This window comes from Narcine bancroftii (genome assembly GCF_036971445.1).
Source record: "Narcine bancroftii isolate sNarBan1 chromosome 12 unlocalized genomic scaffold, sNarBan1.hap1 SUPER_12_unloc_2, whole genome shotgun sequence".
In the NCBI taxonomy this organism is placed as follows: Eukaryota; Metazoa; Chordata; class Chondrichthyes; order Torpediniformes; family Narcinidae; genus Narcine; species Narcine bancroftii.
Window position 1 is genome coordinate 8,129,693 of NW_027211808.1, and position 15,330 is coordinate 8,145,022.

At 36.9% G+C, this 15,330-nt stretch overlaps 1 protein-coding gene across 10 annotated transcripts in view; it reads right to left on the reverse strand.

The window, feature by feature from the left end:
- LOC138750161 (F-box/LRR-repeat protein 20-like) overlaps positions 1–15,330 on the reverse strand; it is a 275,336-nt gene that overhangs the window by 16,891 nt on the left and 243,115 nt on the right. For 8 of the 10 annotated variants that reach the window (XR_011349123.1, XM_069912307.1, XM_069912308.1 and 5 more), the window contains 4 exons: positions 10,716–10,790; positions 9,157–9,287; positions 8,606–8,666; positions 8,131–8,175 (listed from right to left, as the gene is read on the reverse strand). Coding sequence is in view for 9 of the 10 variants with exons in the window: in XM_069912307.1 (XP_069768408.1) it covers positions 8,131–8,175; positions 8,606–8,666; positions 9,157–9,287; positions 10,716–10,790 (312 nt within the window). In the remaining variant the exon portion in view is untranslated. The remainder of the gene's footprint in view (positions 1–8,130; positions 8,176–8,605; positions 8,667–9,156; positions 9,288–10,715; positions 10,791–15,330) is intronic. The other 2 variants (XM_069912306.1, XM_069912309.1) reach the window with 2 other exon arrangements.

A 15,330-nucleotide genomic window follows, 5' to 3' on the forward strand; every position in this document is an offset into this window, starting at 1 on the left:
CGCGGCCCTTCAAGGGCGGCGTCAGCTCCGTCCCCATGTTGGTGGTGACATCACCATGCTCACCCAAGAGACGCGCTTTTCCCTAACTCACGTGGCATGGAGGTCCCCCGATGGCACCATGTCATCGCAACTGCCTGCAAGCGAGGCCAGTTCGCCACGAGTATGTGTGCTGCCACACATTCTTTGTATTCCACCAGGACCCCCTCCCCCACCTTCTCTCCCACAAGTCTCACATCTGATTTCTCCGGATATCCATTATTAATAATTACATTCTGCTGAAACAGCACTTTGGAACTTTATATAACAGCACCAGAAAAGCAGCAGAGATTATTGCTGGCATCTCTCCCTCCCACCTCCCCACTTCAATGTGATTTACTAGGATCATTATTTAAAGAGGGCTCACAAAATCAAAGAGACCCTTACTACCCCTGAACACATCTTCCATCTTCTTGCACTGGGTAAAAGATTCAAAAGTAATGAGAGCCAGACCACAATGGAATGGTAGAAAGGTTTCATCAACATCTCAAGTTAGTCTTGACGGTTTAATTAGAGGACCTGAACTAGATTGAAGAGCTGCCCTGGGTATTACTGGATATTAGAACTCCAAAGGAGAATCTCCATCAGCACACTGTTGGTGGTCTGTGGAGTTTGTCCTTTACCATTCCAACACCAGCAATGATTCTAAAGAACTGCTGACCAGGTTAAGGGAGTTAAACTGATTCCTATACCACCATTGTCACACAGAGAACACACTTCCTTTGTGCCCATAGACTTCAAAAACTATAAATAGGGGAACACTTGGTCAACCTTTGCAGACGCCTTACAAAGAAGCTTAAAGGATACTCAGACAACTAGATTAACCTGTATTTTGGACAATGGAATGGACAGTTGTTCATTATTGATTAGCTTATGTGAGCATCTTCCCAACTGCAGCAGTCAATAGTCCATCACAGAGGTCGATCACCTAAAAGACAACAAATCTGTCTGCTGTTCTTGGGAATGGGGGGAGAATGGGCCTGTAGCAGCACTTTGTTGGCACTACAACTCCCAGAAGGCATCGAACCGGCTATGTGACATCAGTGCATGTCGGGCACGTAATTCAGGCTTTTAAAAGGATGCGCGGGTTCTGAAGAGTAAATCCATTTTATTCACTCAAAAAACACCTTGCATGGTTACTTCATCGTGCCCGCTGTGATTCCAGTGGCCACAAATTAATCATAAGGAAACTCGGCTAAGTCCTTAAAGTCTGCATATCAAAAAATTCTCCATTTTATTTCAACTCTTCATCCTGTAACTCAGTTAATTTCTTTCCCAAGTCCCTCCCCAAATCCCTACTGCTTCTACCATCCTTGCAGACAGTGAATTCCAGATCATCAATATAGTGGATTCCTCACATTAACCATTATTTTTGTCTTTCACTTTAAATCCATGTTCAAAGCCCTTTGATAGAGCAAATTCCAGCTCATTCTACCCAATTCTAATGGGTGAAGAGAGTTTGCTGTTGAATTCATACTCTCAACTTTTTAACCTGTAATCAACTTTTGGGTCAGATTTAAAAATTCCAAAAATTGGAACATTTTTAGTCTGTATGTGCACGTCTGGTTGTGTGTCTGCAAGTTTGCAACAAGCACTGGAGAACTTGTGCAATGACATGACAATAAACTTGACTTGCTTAATAAAGGACAGTCAGCACCAAAACTAATGTAATCTGAAGATTCAGATTTTAAGGGGGGCGTGGCAAGATGGCATAGAGTCTAGACGTGCAATCTCGACCTCTCTGGCCAGACTTTTAAATACCCAATTTTTAACCCTTTGTTTCCAAGTTTAAACTTTTAAAATTTTAGTTTAAAGTATTAAGGAATGATTATGGTCACTAATGGTAAAAAGACTAAATCTCAAGTTCAAAAGAAAATACATTTCGAAGTGCTGAAGATCTGGGGCCTAGACGACTTGAAACAACCCCAGGCTCAATTTCTTCATTACCTAAATTCCAAGGATCACCTGTGAAAAACTGAAAAGGAAATGCATCAGGCAGCATTACAATCTGAAGAAATCGTTTTTCTTCGCGAATGGATGAGAAGACAAGATGCGGGGGGAGGCCAGTGGCAACTCCCTGAAGAAGTCTGGATACCATTGCTGGGAGTCCAGTCCCGCAGTAAATCTTTTAAAATGCCTTTTGTTGAATTGCAACAGGAGCTGCAGTTACCTTGTTCTGCCACCATGTCAGAGAGAGCAGAGTTCACAATGTATGCAATTTAATGCAGTTATCCAACCTATGTTGACATCTCTAATGAATGACATGGTTCAAATGAATGCTGATATAAGTTCAGAATTAAATATGGTTAAGACACGTGTGGATGCATCTTACGAAGAATTTAAAAAAATTTCAGACTGTTTTTTTGGACTATAAACAACAAGTGACTTCTAACACAGAAAAAGTATTGAAGGTGGAAAAATCAGTCATAGAATTAGGAGATCGTGAGAAGAAGCTAAAAAGAAAACTAGATTATTTGGAAAATCAAAGCAGAAGGAATAATGTGAAAATTGTTGGTTTGCCAGAAGGTATAGAAGGACAAGATCGTCTTTGTTTCTTTAAAGACTGGATTCCGCAAATATTAGGGCAAGAATTTTTCTCTGGGGGATTGACACTGGAAAGAGCCCAGAGTGCTTTAAGAAAAATATCCCCAGCTGGTCAACCCCGAGTCCGGTAATAATTTGATGTCTGAGTTATTTGGATAGAGAAGCAATACTTTGACTTGCGATACAAAATATGAGACAACGACAAACCCCATTATTGATTCAGAATATTAGAGTCTTTTTTATTCTGATCAGAGTCAAGATCTCATTCAACTTTGACATCGATTTAATCCAGTTAAAGAAGTTTTATGGCGTAAAGGTTATAAGTCTACTTTTCGTTACCCTGCAGTGTTGATGGTGTTTTATGGAGACTATCAATTTCGGTTGTTTGAAACTGATTGTGAAGCAATGATTTTTGCTGACTCATTGCTGGATATAAGAGGACAAAGACGTAGCCCACCATTATCTCTTAAAGAAAAATTTGGTAGTTCTGGAAACGGAAGAAATGGCAGAAATGGGAAAAATGGGAATGGAAAGCGTCCACCTCCTTCCGAAATGGGATCTTCGAGATTGGAGTCTTTTGGATGAAAAGAAGAATTTTCTTATTTTAGTTTTTCTTTCGTTATTATGATACTTAGATGTTACTGATTGTTTGGCTGGGGAGGGGGAGATTTGCACTAAGTTCTTTATTAGTCATCAGCCACAGGTGGGTGATCCACACCCAATTTTTGTATAGGGGATTACTACCTTTTGGTATTTTTTTTTTGGGGGGAGAGGGATTTTTTTGTTATTTTTTAAAAACTTTTTTCTTAGTTTTTAATTTGTAATTTTTTTATTTGAGGGCCTATATATGTTGATTTGAGTTTCTATATAAAGATATTATTGGTATTTAGTAATAATAGTAGATTTATCGAAGTTGAGGTTTGAGGATTAAATAGTTGATATTGCCTTTTTACAAGAAACACATTTGAATGTGAAGGAAAGTGTGAAATTAAAAAAGGATTGGGTTGGACATGTACATTTTTCTTCATTTAATTCTAGAGCTAAAGATGTAGCAATTTTGATACAAAAAAATGTATCTTTTGAATTACAATCAACAGAGGAAAAGGCAGGATGTATTCTTAAATTGAATTCTAAGATTTTTAGTGAATTTTGGACTTTACTTAATATTTATGCTCCAAATGCAGATGCTGAAGTATTTATTTCAGATGCATTTTTATGTTTGGGTCAAGCTAATGATAATATTTTAGTTGGTGGTGATTTTAATTGTGTTTTGGAACCTTTATTAGATAAATCTCCGAAGAAAGTTAAAAGTCCAAGATGGCACTCCAGGTCCAAGGGTTGATGAAAGATCTTAATTTAATAGATATTTGGAGACGTCTTAATCCGACAGAGAAAGATTTTTCCTTTTATTCATCTAGACATAAATCGTTTTCAAGGATTGACTTCTTTTTAGTATCGACACATTTACAAGGGAAAATACAAGTGGAATATAAAAGTAGGGTGATTTCAGATCATTCTCTGTTATATTTTACATATGAAACTTCTGAGAAAATTCAAATAGCTTATTGTTGGAGATTTAATACAATGTTGTTAAAAATACGGAATTTACTGATTTTTTGAAAAAACAAATGAATTTTTGTATTTTTGGATGCTATGAAAGCCTATTTGAGAGGTCAAATAATTAGTTATACTTCTAAAATTAAAAAAAATTGATTAAATCAGAGTCTTGAATTAGAGAAACAGATCGATGAGTTAGAAAAGGAATTTCAGAAAGATGCTACAGAAGATCAGAAAATAGAATTATCTAGGCTGAAATTGAAATATACCTTGCAATCTTATCAATTTGAATGTCTGATTAATAGGAATAAACAACGGTATTACGAATGGGGAGAGAAAGCACACAAGATATTGGTGTGGCAATTAAAGAAAGAACTGATATTGAGGACTATTAATGCTGTTAGACGGAATTTTCTTATTACTTGTGAGATTAATTATGAATTTTATTCATTTTATAAAAAGTTATATACATCTGAAGGAACACAGGAAACTGGATCGATTGATTTTTTTTTATCACAGTTGAATTTACCGATATTAGACGACGGAGATATACATGAGTTAGAAGAACCAGTTACTGATTCGGAAATTAAAAAGGCTATGCTGGAAATGCCAAATGGTAAATCGCCTGGTGATGATGGATTTTCGGTTGAATTTTATAAATTTTTTTATTATGATTTATCTACAGTGTTTGGGATGTATAACGTCGTTGGAAAATATTATGATTTACCTGAGTCTTGTTCTTTAATTACAGTAATTCCTAAAAAAGATAAAGATCCTTTGAAGGTATCTTCATATAAACCAATTTTGATGTTAAATGTAGATTATAAAATAATAGCTAAAGTATTAGTGAATAGATTGGCTAAATTTTTACCAAAGTTGATACATATTGATCGAACAGGTTTTATAAAGAATTTATATGCTTCATATAATATTTTGCAAGTGATTAGTTTGATTAATAGATTTTGACAATCTTTAGATCATCCGATGATGATATCCTTAGATTCAGAAAAAGAATTTGATAGAGTTGAATGGAATTTTTTGTTTAAAGTTTTGGAGAAATTTAAGTTTGGTTCTTCTTTTATTGGTTCCATTAGGGCTCTATATAGTAAACCGGTAGCTAGAGTATTGACGAATGGTTTGATTTCAGAGTCTTTTAAGTTAACTCGATCAAGTGATGAAATTGTACAAGGCATTGGTGAGGCCAAATTTGGAGTACTGTGTACAGTTTTGGTCACCAAATTATAGGAAAGATATAAACAAAATAGAGAGAGTGCAGAGAAGGTTCACGAGAATTTTGACAGGATTTCAGGGTCTAAGTTACAGGGAAAGGTTGTGCAGACTGGGGCTTTTTTCTCTGGAGCATAAAACATTGAGAGGGGACTTGATAGAGGTGTTTAAGATTTTAAAAGGGACAGACAGAGTAAATGTGGATAGGCTTTTTCAATTAAGAAAGGGGGAGATTCAAACTAGAGGACATGGTTTAAGATTGAAGGGGGAAAATTATAAGGGGAACATGAGGGGAAATTTCTTTACGCAGAGGGTGGTGGGGATGTGGAATGAGCTTCCGGCAGACGTGGTCGAGGCGGGATCATTGGTTACATTTAAGGAAAGACTGGATCGTTACATGGATAGGAGGGGACTAGAGGGGTATGGACCGGGTGCTGGTCAGTGGGACTAGGAGGGTGGGGATTTGCTGCGGCATGGACTAGTAGGGCCGAACTGGCCTGTTCTGTGCTGTAAGTGGTTATATGGTTATATGTTGTCCTTTATCACCAGCTTTGTTTGTGTTAGTGATTGAACCTTTAGCAGTTGATAAGACAAAATACACAGAAACAAGGTATGAAATTTTTAGATGAGGAATATAAAATTAATTTATTTGCTGATGACGTATTGGTGTATTTAACAAATCCAGCTCAGTCACTTTTGCATTTGAAGGAATGTTTAATACAATATTGATGTCTTTCTGGATATAAAGTTAATTGGGAAAAAAAATGAAATTTTACCGGTAAGTAGAGGAGATTATTCAGTTTATAAGAATATTATTAATTTGAAGTGGACTGATCGAATTAAATATCTGGGTATAATTTTGAATGTTAATTATCAATCTTTATATAAATTAAATTATGCTCCATTAATGAAAAAAATTAAAACTGATTTGACTAAATGGAAATATTTACCTATTAATTTAATGGGAAGGATAAATATAATTAGGATGAATATCTTTCCGCATATACAATATTTGTTTCAATCTATTCCGTATTTACTTGATAAATTTTTTTTTCGAGATTTAAATAAAATGGTTAGGGAGTTTTGGAAGGTGTATGAAACCTTGGTTTTCAAGAGATATTGAGACCCTGGTTAAGAAGAAGAACGGGACCATTAGAGGGTGCACAAAATCAGTGAACCGGTGTGGACTTGAAAGGCCAACATGGCCTATTTCCGCACCGTAAATGGTTATATGGATAAATTTTCAAGAGTAGCTTTGAATAAATTAACTTGGAAATATGAGTTAGGGGGATTACGTTTACCACATTTTCAAAATTATTATGAGGCAGCCCAACTTAAATTTATTAGTTCATTGATGGATTTGGTTATGGCCTCCTAGTTGGGCTAAAATTGAGATGGCAAGTATTTCTGAATTTTAAATACATCAAATTTTGTTTAGGTGGAATATGAATTTGTTACAACAATATAATGTGCCTATACTAAAACATTTAATGAAGTTATGGATAAATAAAAATAAAATTATAGGTTTTAGGGGTAATTATTTACTTATTTATTTTTCAATACATAATCAAAATTTATTGCATTGGAGATTTAAAGGTATGAAAAATTTGGGAGATTGTTTTAAAGAGGGTAAGTTTTTATCTTTTACTCAGATGAGGGAAGATTTTGGTATTTATAAGAATTCTTTATTTCTTTATTATCAAATTCGATCTTTGGTAAAATGTATGTTTGGTAGAGATAAGATTTTACCTAAAATGACTAAATTTGAGACTTCTCTTATGAAGGTATCAGAGAAGGATTATATTTCATTTATGTATCAAATATTACAGGATGGTATGGATAAAAAGGGTTGGGACAGATCTAAAATTAAATGGGAAGCGGATATTGGTTTTACTTTTCCGGAAGAGGATTGGTTAGATATTTGTTATGATAGTGTAACTAGATTGATAAATGCACATTATGTAATGATTAATTACAATTTTTTACATCAATTATATTTGACATCTGAAAAATTTAAAAAAATATTGTTTTAATGAATCAGATTTGTGTTTTAGATGTGGTGATACGTTTGGAACTTTTTTTCATGCTGTTTGGTCATATACAATCGTTTTGGAATAAAAATTCAATCATTTTTAGAATATCTGTATAAGATTAAAATAGTTTTAGATCCAACAGTATTTTTATTGGGTAGTTTTCAACCTCTGAAAGGCTTGGGATTAGATAAGTTTCAGCTTGCTTTTGTATATTTAGATTTATCCATAGTGAAAAAATGTATTGCTAGTACGTGGAAAGATACAAATATGATTGATATTAATAGATGGCATAATGAGATGAAATATTGTTTAGTAATGGAGAAAATTATGTATGTTTCGCATGATAATTACAATTTTTTAATTAATAAGTGGTTGTTATTCAGAATATTTACATTTCAATTTATATTGTTTAGATTTTAATATGTATATTTCTTTTTTTAAATATTCTTTCTTTTTTCTTTTTTTATGACTTCCTTAGGAGAGTTGGCTGAAGGGGAGGGGGGAATCTTTTCTTTTCTTTTTTATATAGAAAAAAAATGTTCATGTTTAATTGCTGTATATGTCATATATTATTTGTTTTTTGAACAAATAAATAAAGTTTAAAAAAATTCAAATTTTAAGGTTCATAAAACAAAGTGGATGTCTAACCTTGGTGGATGCTTCTCATATTTTGTTCTTTTTCAACCTGAAAATCATGCTTTGTTATGCAGAACAAAAAAAAGAGTACAATCACCTGAACACACTCTTCCAGATCCATCTTCTCAAGCACATGGCAATTCTGCAAATGAAAACATATTTTATCAAAATAGTATTAATTGTTGTTTCCTATGTTGCTCGTTTCAAAAGCAAGGTTGTTTTGTGCAGAACTGTAAGATTTTTATTGTGGATTTTACTTCTGAATGTTGAATTATTTTTAACAAAGCAGAATTTCAATAAAAATATAATTTTCAGTAAAGCTTTGTATGAGCTACAGGATCAGTAGCCTGAACTGATTCACCTTTGTCTCACTCCTTCCTGGAAAACATTTATTGTAAATTATCAGTCACAGTACCTGTACTTTAAGTTTGATTACCTCAACAGTGCTTGGTATAAATATTTCAGAACAAATCTGATCTTGGTTGACTTGTAGATTGTATATTTCTCATGAGATAAACAATTAGCTTCTTGGGTTATGATCAAGGTTATACTCAGGTTATAGGAACACTTACCCGGGCTAATGTGGTAAATCCCACATCTGTTAACTGTGAACATCTAGCAATTTCTAATATTCTGAAACACAAAATTAAAATTCATTAAAGGAGCAAAATTTTGACCACAATCTCATCCTTTTATGTCCATTTTGTGCCTGTTTATGTTAGTCATTTTGTTACTGTTATATCAAAACAAGAGTTCCATTTCTAAAAATGATTCCTTTGGCTAAGCCAAGTTGGTTCAAGAAATAACAGTTAAATTAATAAAAGTTATGTATCCTTTTCTCGTTTACCAGATTTGTGTACTTGGAGGATTTTTTACATAATTTTTTCTGCCATTCAATTTACAACACGGATCTAGAACACAATGCAACTTCAATTGAAAAACACATAATTGACTCTTCAAAAACTACCTTCATAATTTAAGAAACTTTCAATACATAGAGATTACAAATTCCAGACTCACCAGTGAAAATAGTGCCAGAGAATTGAAGCAAAGAATGTAACACATTTTTTTTTAAATCACAAATCTGACATGTAAACAAAAGTGGCCATTGCTTTATGCCTACCTAAGTCGAATGCAATTCTGCCCCAGTGCATTCAAAATAGCATCAGTGATGTTACTACAGCCAGAGACACATAGTGATTGCAGTTTATGGCATCTTCTGCATATTGTTATCAGCCCTTCATCTGTGATCTGCTAAAAATTAAAATCACAACAAAAAAATAATATTTTACAGAGACAGTGCATTCTCTTAATTACGCCACAGATAGTTGGGACATCTGTTCCGCAGCTTCCTGATCTTCACTCAGTGGTGGTAGCAGAGAAAATAAAGCAGCAGTATGACAAGGCCATTTTCCTTCTCTGACTGTGTACGTTCATTGCAACAGCAGATCCCTGAGAGAAAAAAATCCCCCCCCACACCCACTTTCGTACTTTGTCAGGATAATATTGGAAGTAGCTGAAAGGAGATTAAATTAAGTTAAATTGGGGAGTGCATGATCAAAATTATATGGACTCTTATTTCCACCACTCATTTTAACGGGTTAATAAAACAGGTAGCTTTTTTTGATCAAATTTCAAGATATCTTCCAGGTAAAGGATTAAGGAGGGATGAGATTGAGCAAGGTAGAAATTACCAACAATTATAGCCAGATGTATTGGGTGAAACAGATTTTTGTTACCACAAAGAATTTTGATCTTCCTGCTGATAATAAAAATATTATGACATTCATACAATGACAAACACCATAATACAAATTACACAGCAGGTTTGTTCACACTGTAAACTGTAATTACACATTTGCAACAACTGAAAAAAATTGATCACAAAGACTAAATTTATGAGCTTTAAGATTCTTGATGAAAAGTGGAAGTTGATTTTAAATTATTTAAATTGTGCTTCCAATGTGAGGAAGAGCCAGAGAGGTGGATTTCTCCAAAATTCTCAGACGAATACAAGAAACAGCCAAAGTTAATAAACAAGCAGAGAATTGCAGTTACACATGGTTTAGCAAGGGGAAGAGGAAAGAGAAGTTGTGTTAAATAAAATTGTACAGAACAAATTGGAGAGTGCTGCAATGCACAGTGGTCACAGAACATGACAGTTATAATTTTTTTGAAAAAATGGTGGTAGTGCTAGTTTTCCCCAAACAAGTAGGTGACCTTGTCGAAACCTACACACATCTCACCCAACCCAGCTCTTACTCTCAACTGCCAGTGCTTGTTGAGTAAAGAATCAATGACAATTGACATCTGTGGACCCTCCCAATTCAGAAAATTTCAAATGCCCCCTACTACAGTGGTGATAAAGGAAGGAATAAGAGAAGGAAATCTGTAGTTTTTCCAAATTAGATGATGTCCTTTTCATAGCTGAAAAATTAAGATAGTCAAAAAAAGTCTAAACCAGAAGTAAAATATGGCTGATGCTCAGAATAAATCTTTCAGACATCATGTACTTTTCTTTTAATGCCCCCCAGCAAATGCGATGTACTACTTTGAATGGACATTCCTTTTACTTTTTCAAAATGAATTTTGTTCTTCTGAAAACACAGTAGCAATGTTTTGCATTATTTTGTTATAAATGTTTTTACAAGCACTTTTCTCTTTCCCATCAGATGCACTTACAGAGCACGTTTGTAGGTTCAGAGTGACCAGCTCAGAACAGTGAGCACCAATGTGTTTCAAAGCTTCGTCTTCAAGCTGTGAGCAGAAAACAAGAACACTTCATTTCAAATTCACAGTTAGTAGAGATTTTTTTTTTAAAACACAGAAATCCTACGATGTTGCCACAATGAAAGCCCAACTTTAGCCATTTACCCCAAACCGATCAAATACAGTAAGTCTTTTTACACAGTAAGCCAGCCTTTCAGGAGCAAAAGAACCGGGACGTATCAGCGTCTAGTGCCACATATAACATACCATAATTGACAGCATGCTAGACCCACTTTTTCCCAAAAAATGGCTTTTAAAGACTAGCTTCGCTGAGAACGGAGTGGTGGGATCAATGAAGGGGCTGGTCTTTTTATCACAATTTTTAGCTTGGCTTCGCGGATGAAGATTTATGGAGGGGGTAAATATCCACGTCAGCTGCAGGCTCGTTTGTGGCTGACAAGTCCAATGCAGGACAGGCAGACACGGTTGCAGCGGTTGCATGGGAAAATTGGTTGGTTGGGGTTGGGTGTTGGGTTTTTCCTCCTTTGCCTTTTGTCAGGTGAGGTGGACTCTGCGGTCTTCTTCAAAGGAGGTTGCTGCCCGCCAAACTGTGAGGCGCCAAGATGCACGGTTTGAGGTGATATCAGCCCACTGGTGGTGGTCAATGTGGCAGGCACCAAGAGATTTCTTTAGGCAGTCCTTGTACCTTTTCTTTGGTGCACCTCTGTCACAGTGGACAGTGGAGAGCTCGCCATATAACACGATCTTGGGAAGGCGATGGTCCTCCATTCTGGAGACGTGACCCACCCAGCGCAGCTGGATCTTCAGCTGCGTGGACTCGATGCTGTCGACCTCTGCCATCTCAAGTACTTCGACGTTAGGGATGAAAGCACTCCAATGAATGTTGAGGATGGAACGGAGACAACGCTGGTGGAAGCGTTCTAGGAGCCATAGGTGATGCCGGTAGAGGACCCATGATTCGGAGCCGAACAAGAGTGTGGGTATGACAACGGCTCTGTATACGCTTATCTTTGTGAGGTTTTTCAGTTGGTTGTTATTCCAGACTCTTTTGTGTAGTCTTCCAAAGGCGCTATTTGCCTTGGCGAGTCTGTTGTCTATCTCGTTGTTGATCCTTGCATCTGATGAAATGGTGCAGCCGAGATAGGTAAACTGGTTGACCATTTTGAGTTTTGTGTGCCCGATGGAGATGTGGGGGGGCTATTAGTCATGGTGGGGAGCTGGCTGATGGAGGACCTCAGTTTTCTTCAGGCTGACTTCCAGGCCAAACATTTACCAAACAATACCTTCTCCCTTAATATCTGAAGGTCTGAATCTCTTGAATACATTCCGTAACTGAGCATTCACACCCTCTTTCTGTAGTTCCAGATTCAGTACCCTTTTTATCTTATTGATGAATGATCAAGCCTAATTTTGAAAGACTCTCCTCCCAGTGCTTCAAGAACCTATTGAAATGGTGAGTCTAACCATAACCATATAACCACTTACAGCACAGAACAGGCCAGTTCGGCCCTACTAGTCCATGCCGCAGCAAATCCCCACCCTCCTAGTCTCACTGACCAGCACCCGGTCCATACCCCTCTAGTCCCCTCCTATCCATGTAACGATCCAGTCTTTCCTTAAATGTAACCAATGATCCCGCCTCGACCACGTCTGCCGGAAGCTCATTCCACATCCCCACCACCCTTTGCATAAAGAAATTTCTCCTCATGTTCCCCTTATAATTTTCCCCCTTCAATCTTAAACCATATCCTCTAGTTTGAATCTCCCACTTTCTTAATTGAAAAAGCCTATCCACATTTACTCTGTCTGTACCTTTTAAAATCTTAAACACCTCTATCAAGCCTTCTACGCTCCAGAGAAAAAAGCCCCAGTCTGCACAACCTTTCCCTGTAACTCAGACCCTGAAATCCTGTCAAAATTCTCGTGAACCTTCTCTGCACACTCTCTATTTTGTTTATATCTTTCCTATAATTTGATGACCAAAACTGTACACAGTACTCCAAATTTGGCCTCACCAATGCCTGTACAATTTCATCATAACCTCCCTACTCTTGAATTCAATACTCCGATTTATGAAGGCCAACATTCCAAATGTCTTCTTCACCACACCATCTACCTGAGTATCAGCCTTGAGGGTACTATTTACCATAACTCCTAAATCCCTTTGTTGCTCTGCACTCCTCAATTGTCTACCATTCAATGTATATGACCTATTTAAAATTGCCTTTCCAAAATGCAGCACCTCACGTTTATCTGTATTAAATTCCATCAGCCATTTCTCAGCCCACACCTCCAGTCTTCCTAAATCACCTTTTAATCTACGGTAATCTACCTCACTGTCCACAACACCACCAATCTTTGTATCATCCGCAAACTTGCTTATCCAATTCTCCACCCCTACATCCAGATCATTAATATATATAACAAATAATAGTGGACCCAGAACCGAACCCTGAGGAACTCCACTAGTCACCGGCCTCCAATTGGACAAACACTTTTCTACCACTACTCTCTGACACCTTCCATCCAACCACTGCTGAACCATTTCACTATCTCCTTATTTATACCTAATGCCTCCACTTTTTTTCCTAACCTCCTGTGGGGAACTTTGTCAAAGCTTTACTAAAGTCTAAATAGACAACATCCACAGCTTTCCCTTCATCAACCTTTTTTGTAACCCCCTCGAAGAACTCAATCAGGTTTGTCAAGCATGATCTACCCCTGACAAAACCATGCTAATTACTCCCTATCAATCCTTGTACCTCCAAAAATTTGTAAATAGCATCCCTCAGAACACTTTCCATCAACTTGCCCACCACAGACGTCAGACTTACAGGCCTATAATTCCCAGGTTTGCATTTGGACCCTTTCTTAAACAGAGGAACCACATGCGCCACCCTCCAATCCTTTGGTACCACCCCCGTGGCCAGTGACATCCTAAATATCTCTGTTAATGACCCACTAACTGTCCACTAGCCTCCCTGAGTGTCCTAGAGAATATTTTGTCCGGTCCGGGAGATTTATCCACCTTTTTCTTTTTTAACACAGCCATCACTACCTCCTCGGTTATCCTTATATGCTTCATGACCTCCCCACTATTTTTCTTTACTTCAACTGCTTCAACATTTTTTTCGCTAGTGAATACCGAGGGAAACAAATCATTCAAAATTTTCCCCATTTCCTCAGACTTCTCACTCAGCCTACCCTCGCTATCTACAAGGGGTCCAATTTTATCTCTCACTAATCTTTTACTTTTAATGTACTTATAGAAACCCTTTGGATTTATTTCTACTCTGTCAGCCAAAGCCTCTTCATGCCTTTTTTTGGCCTTTCTAATTTCTTTCTTGAGATTCCTTGTACACTCCTAGTAGAGGATGCATCACTATTTCACCACCAACTCATTTCATTTCCAGCTCATTTCAGATTTCTGCATTTATAGGAGCAGGCATAGACATCCGAGATGAGCTAAACCTCAAGTGCTTGATGGTCCAGTGTTCTATAGTGAACTACTCACTATCAGCCATACTAACTCTGCCTTTTATTTTTGCTGAATAATTGTGGTCCACTGGGAGAGAGAGGGACAGCGGTATTATTATTAAAAGATTTTTTTCTGTTGTCCTACTCGTGTATTTTGTCCAAGTTTTAAATGCCTACTCATAAATACACTAAAAAAAATGGTACAAATTCACGTCCTTACCCGTGTTGGTCTCTGAATGCTGGATTCCCCTTTTACAAAGACTGTTACTGCACTGTTACTACCTCTGCTGCCAGAAAAAAGCTGGAACTGGAATGATCCCACCCCCCAACCCCCGCCCCCCCCCCCAGACAATTCTGTATCGGTGCTTTTTACAGAGCAGACAAAAAAGCTGCAAATATCCAAGAACAAAGTGGCTGTGTAAAAGTTTCTATTAACTCAAAAGAAAATCAGCCTCAATTATAATTCATTACTAATGTAGAAATACTAATTATCAGTGCAGAATCCAACATCCAATAAAAGCAAGATATTGTTTAGTTGCTTTTCCACTTCCTTTGAAAATTCCACCACATCATAGCACTAAGTTACAGAGGAATTCAAGTGTTTAGAATAGGTACAATGGTTGTACAAAGCACAGCTAGAAAAGTTGCTGCTTAATGGCTCAAGTGACATGCGGTTAGACCTCGCCTTCATTGCTGTCTGGAGTTGGGCTGCCACTGGTTGTTCTGATTTCCTCTTGTATCCCAAAGATGTACAGAGTGGCAAGGTAGTTGGCCACTGTAAATTGTCCCAGGAGTAGCAGAAACTGGGTTGTAGGAAGGAGGAGTTAATGGAAATGTGGGGAGAATGAAATAGAATTTAGTGCCGAATTAGTTCGATCATCAGCAGTCTCAAATGTCCAAAGGAACTTATTTCCATGCTTTAGGACTCTATCGTAGCTTTCAGGTAAAATAGTTCCAATTAAGTAATTAAATATTACCAGTATTTTCTGCTACAGTTCTTTATTTCTAGTAATAGAACTGTATTATTGTTTTGAAGTGAAGGCAATGTGGGTTGAACAGTTTTCCATTCATCACGAGGAGAACCACTCCA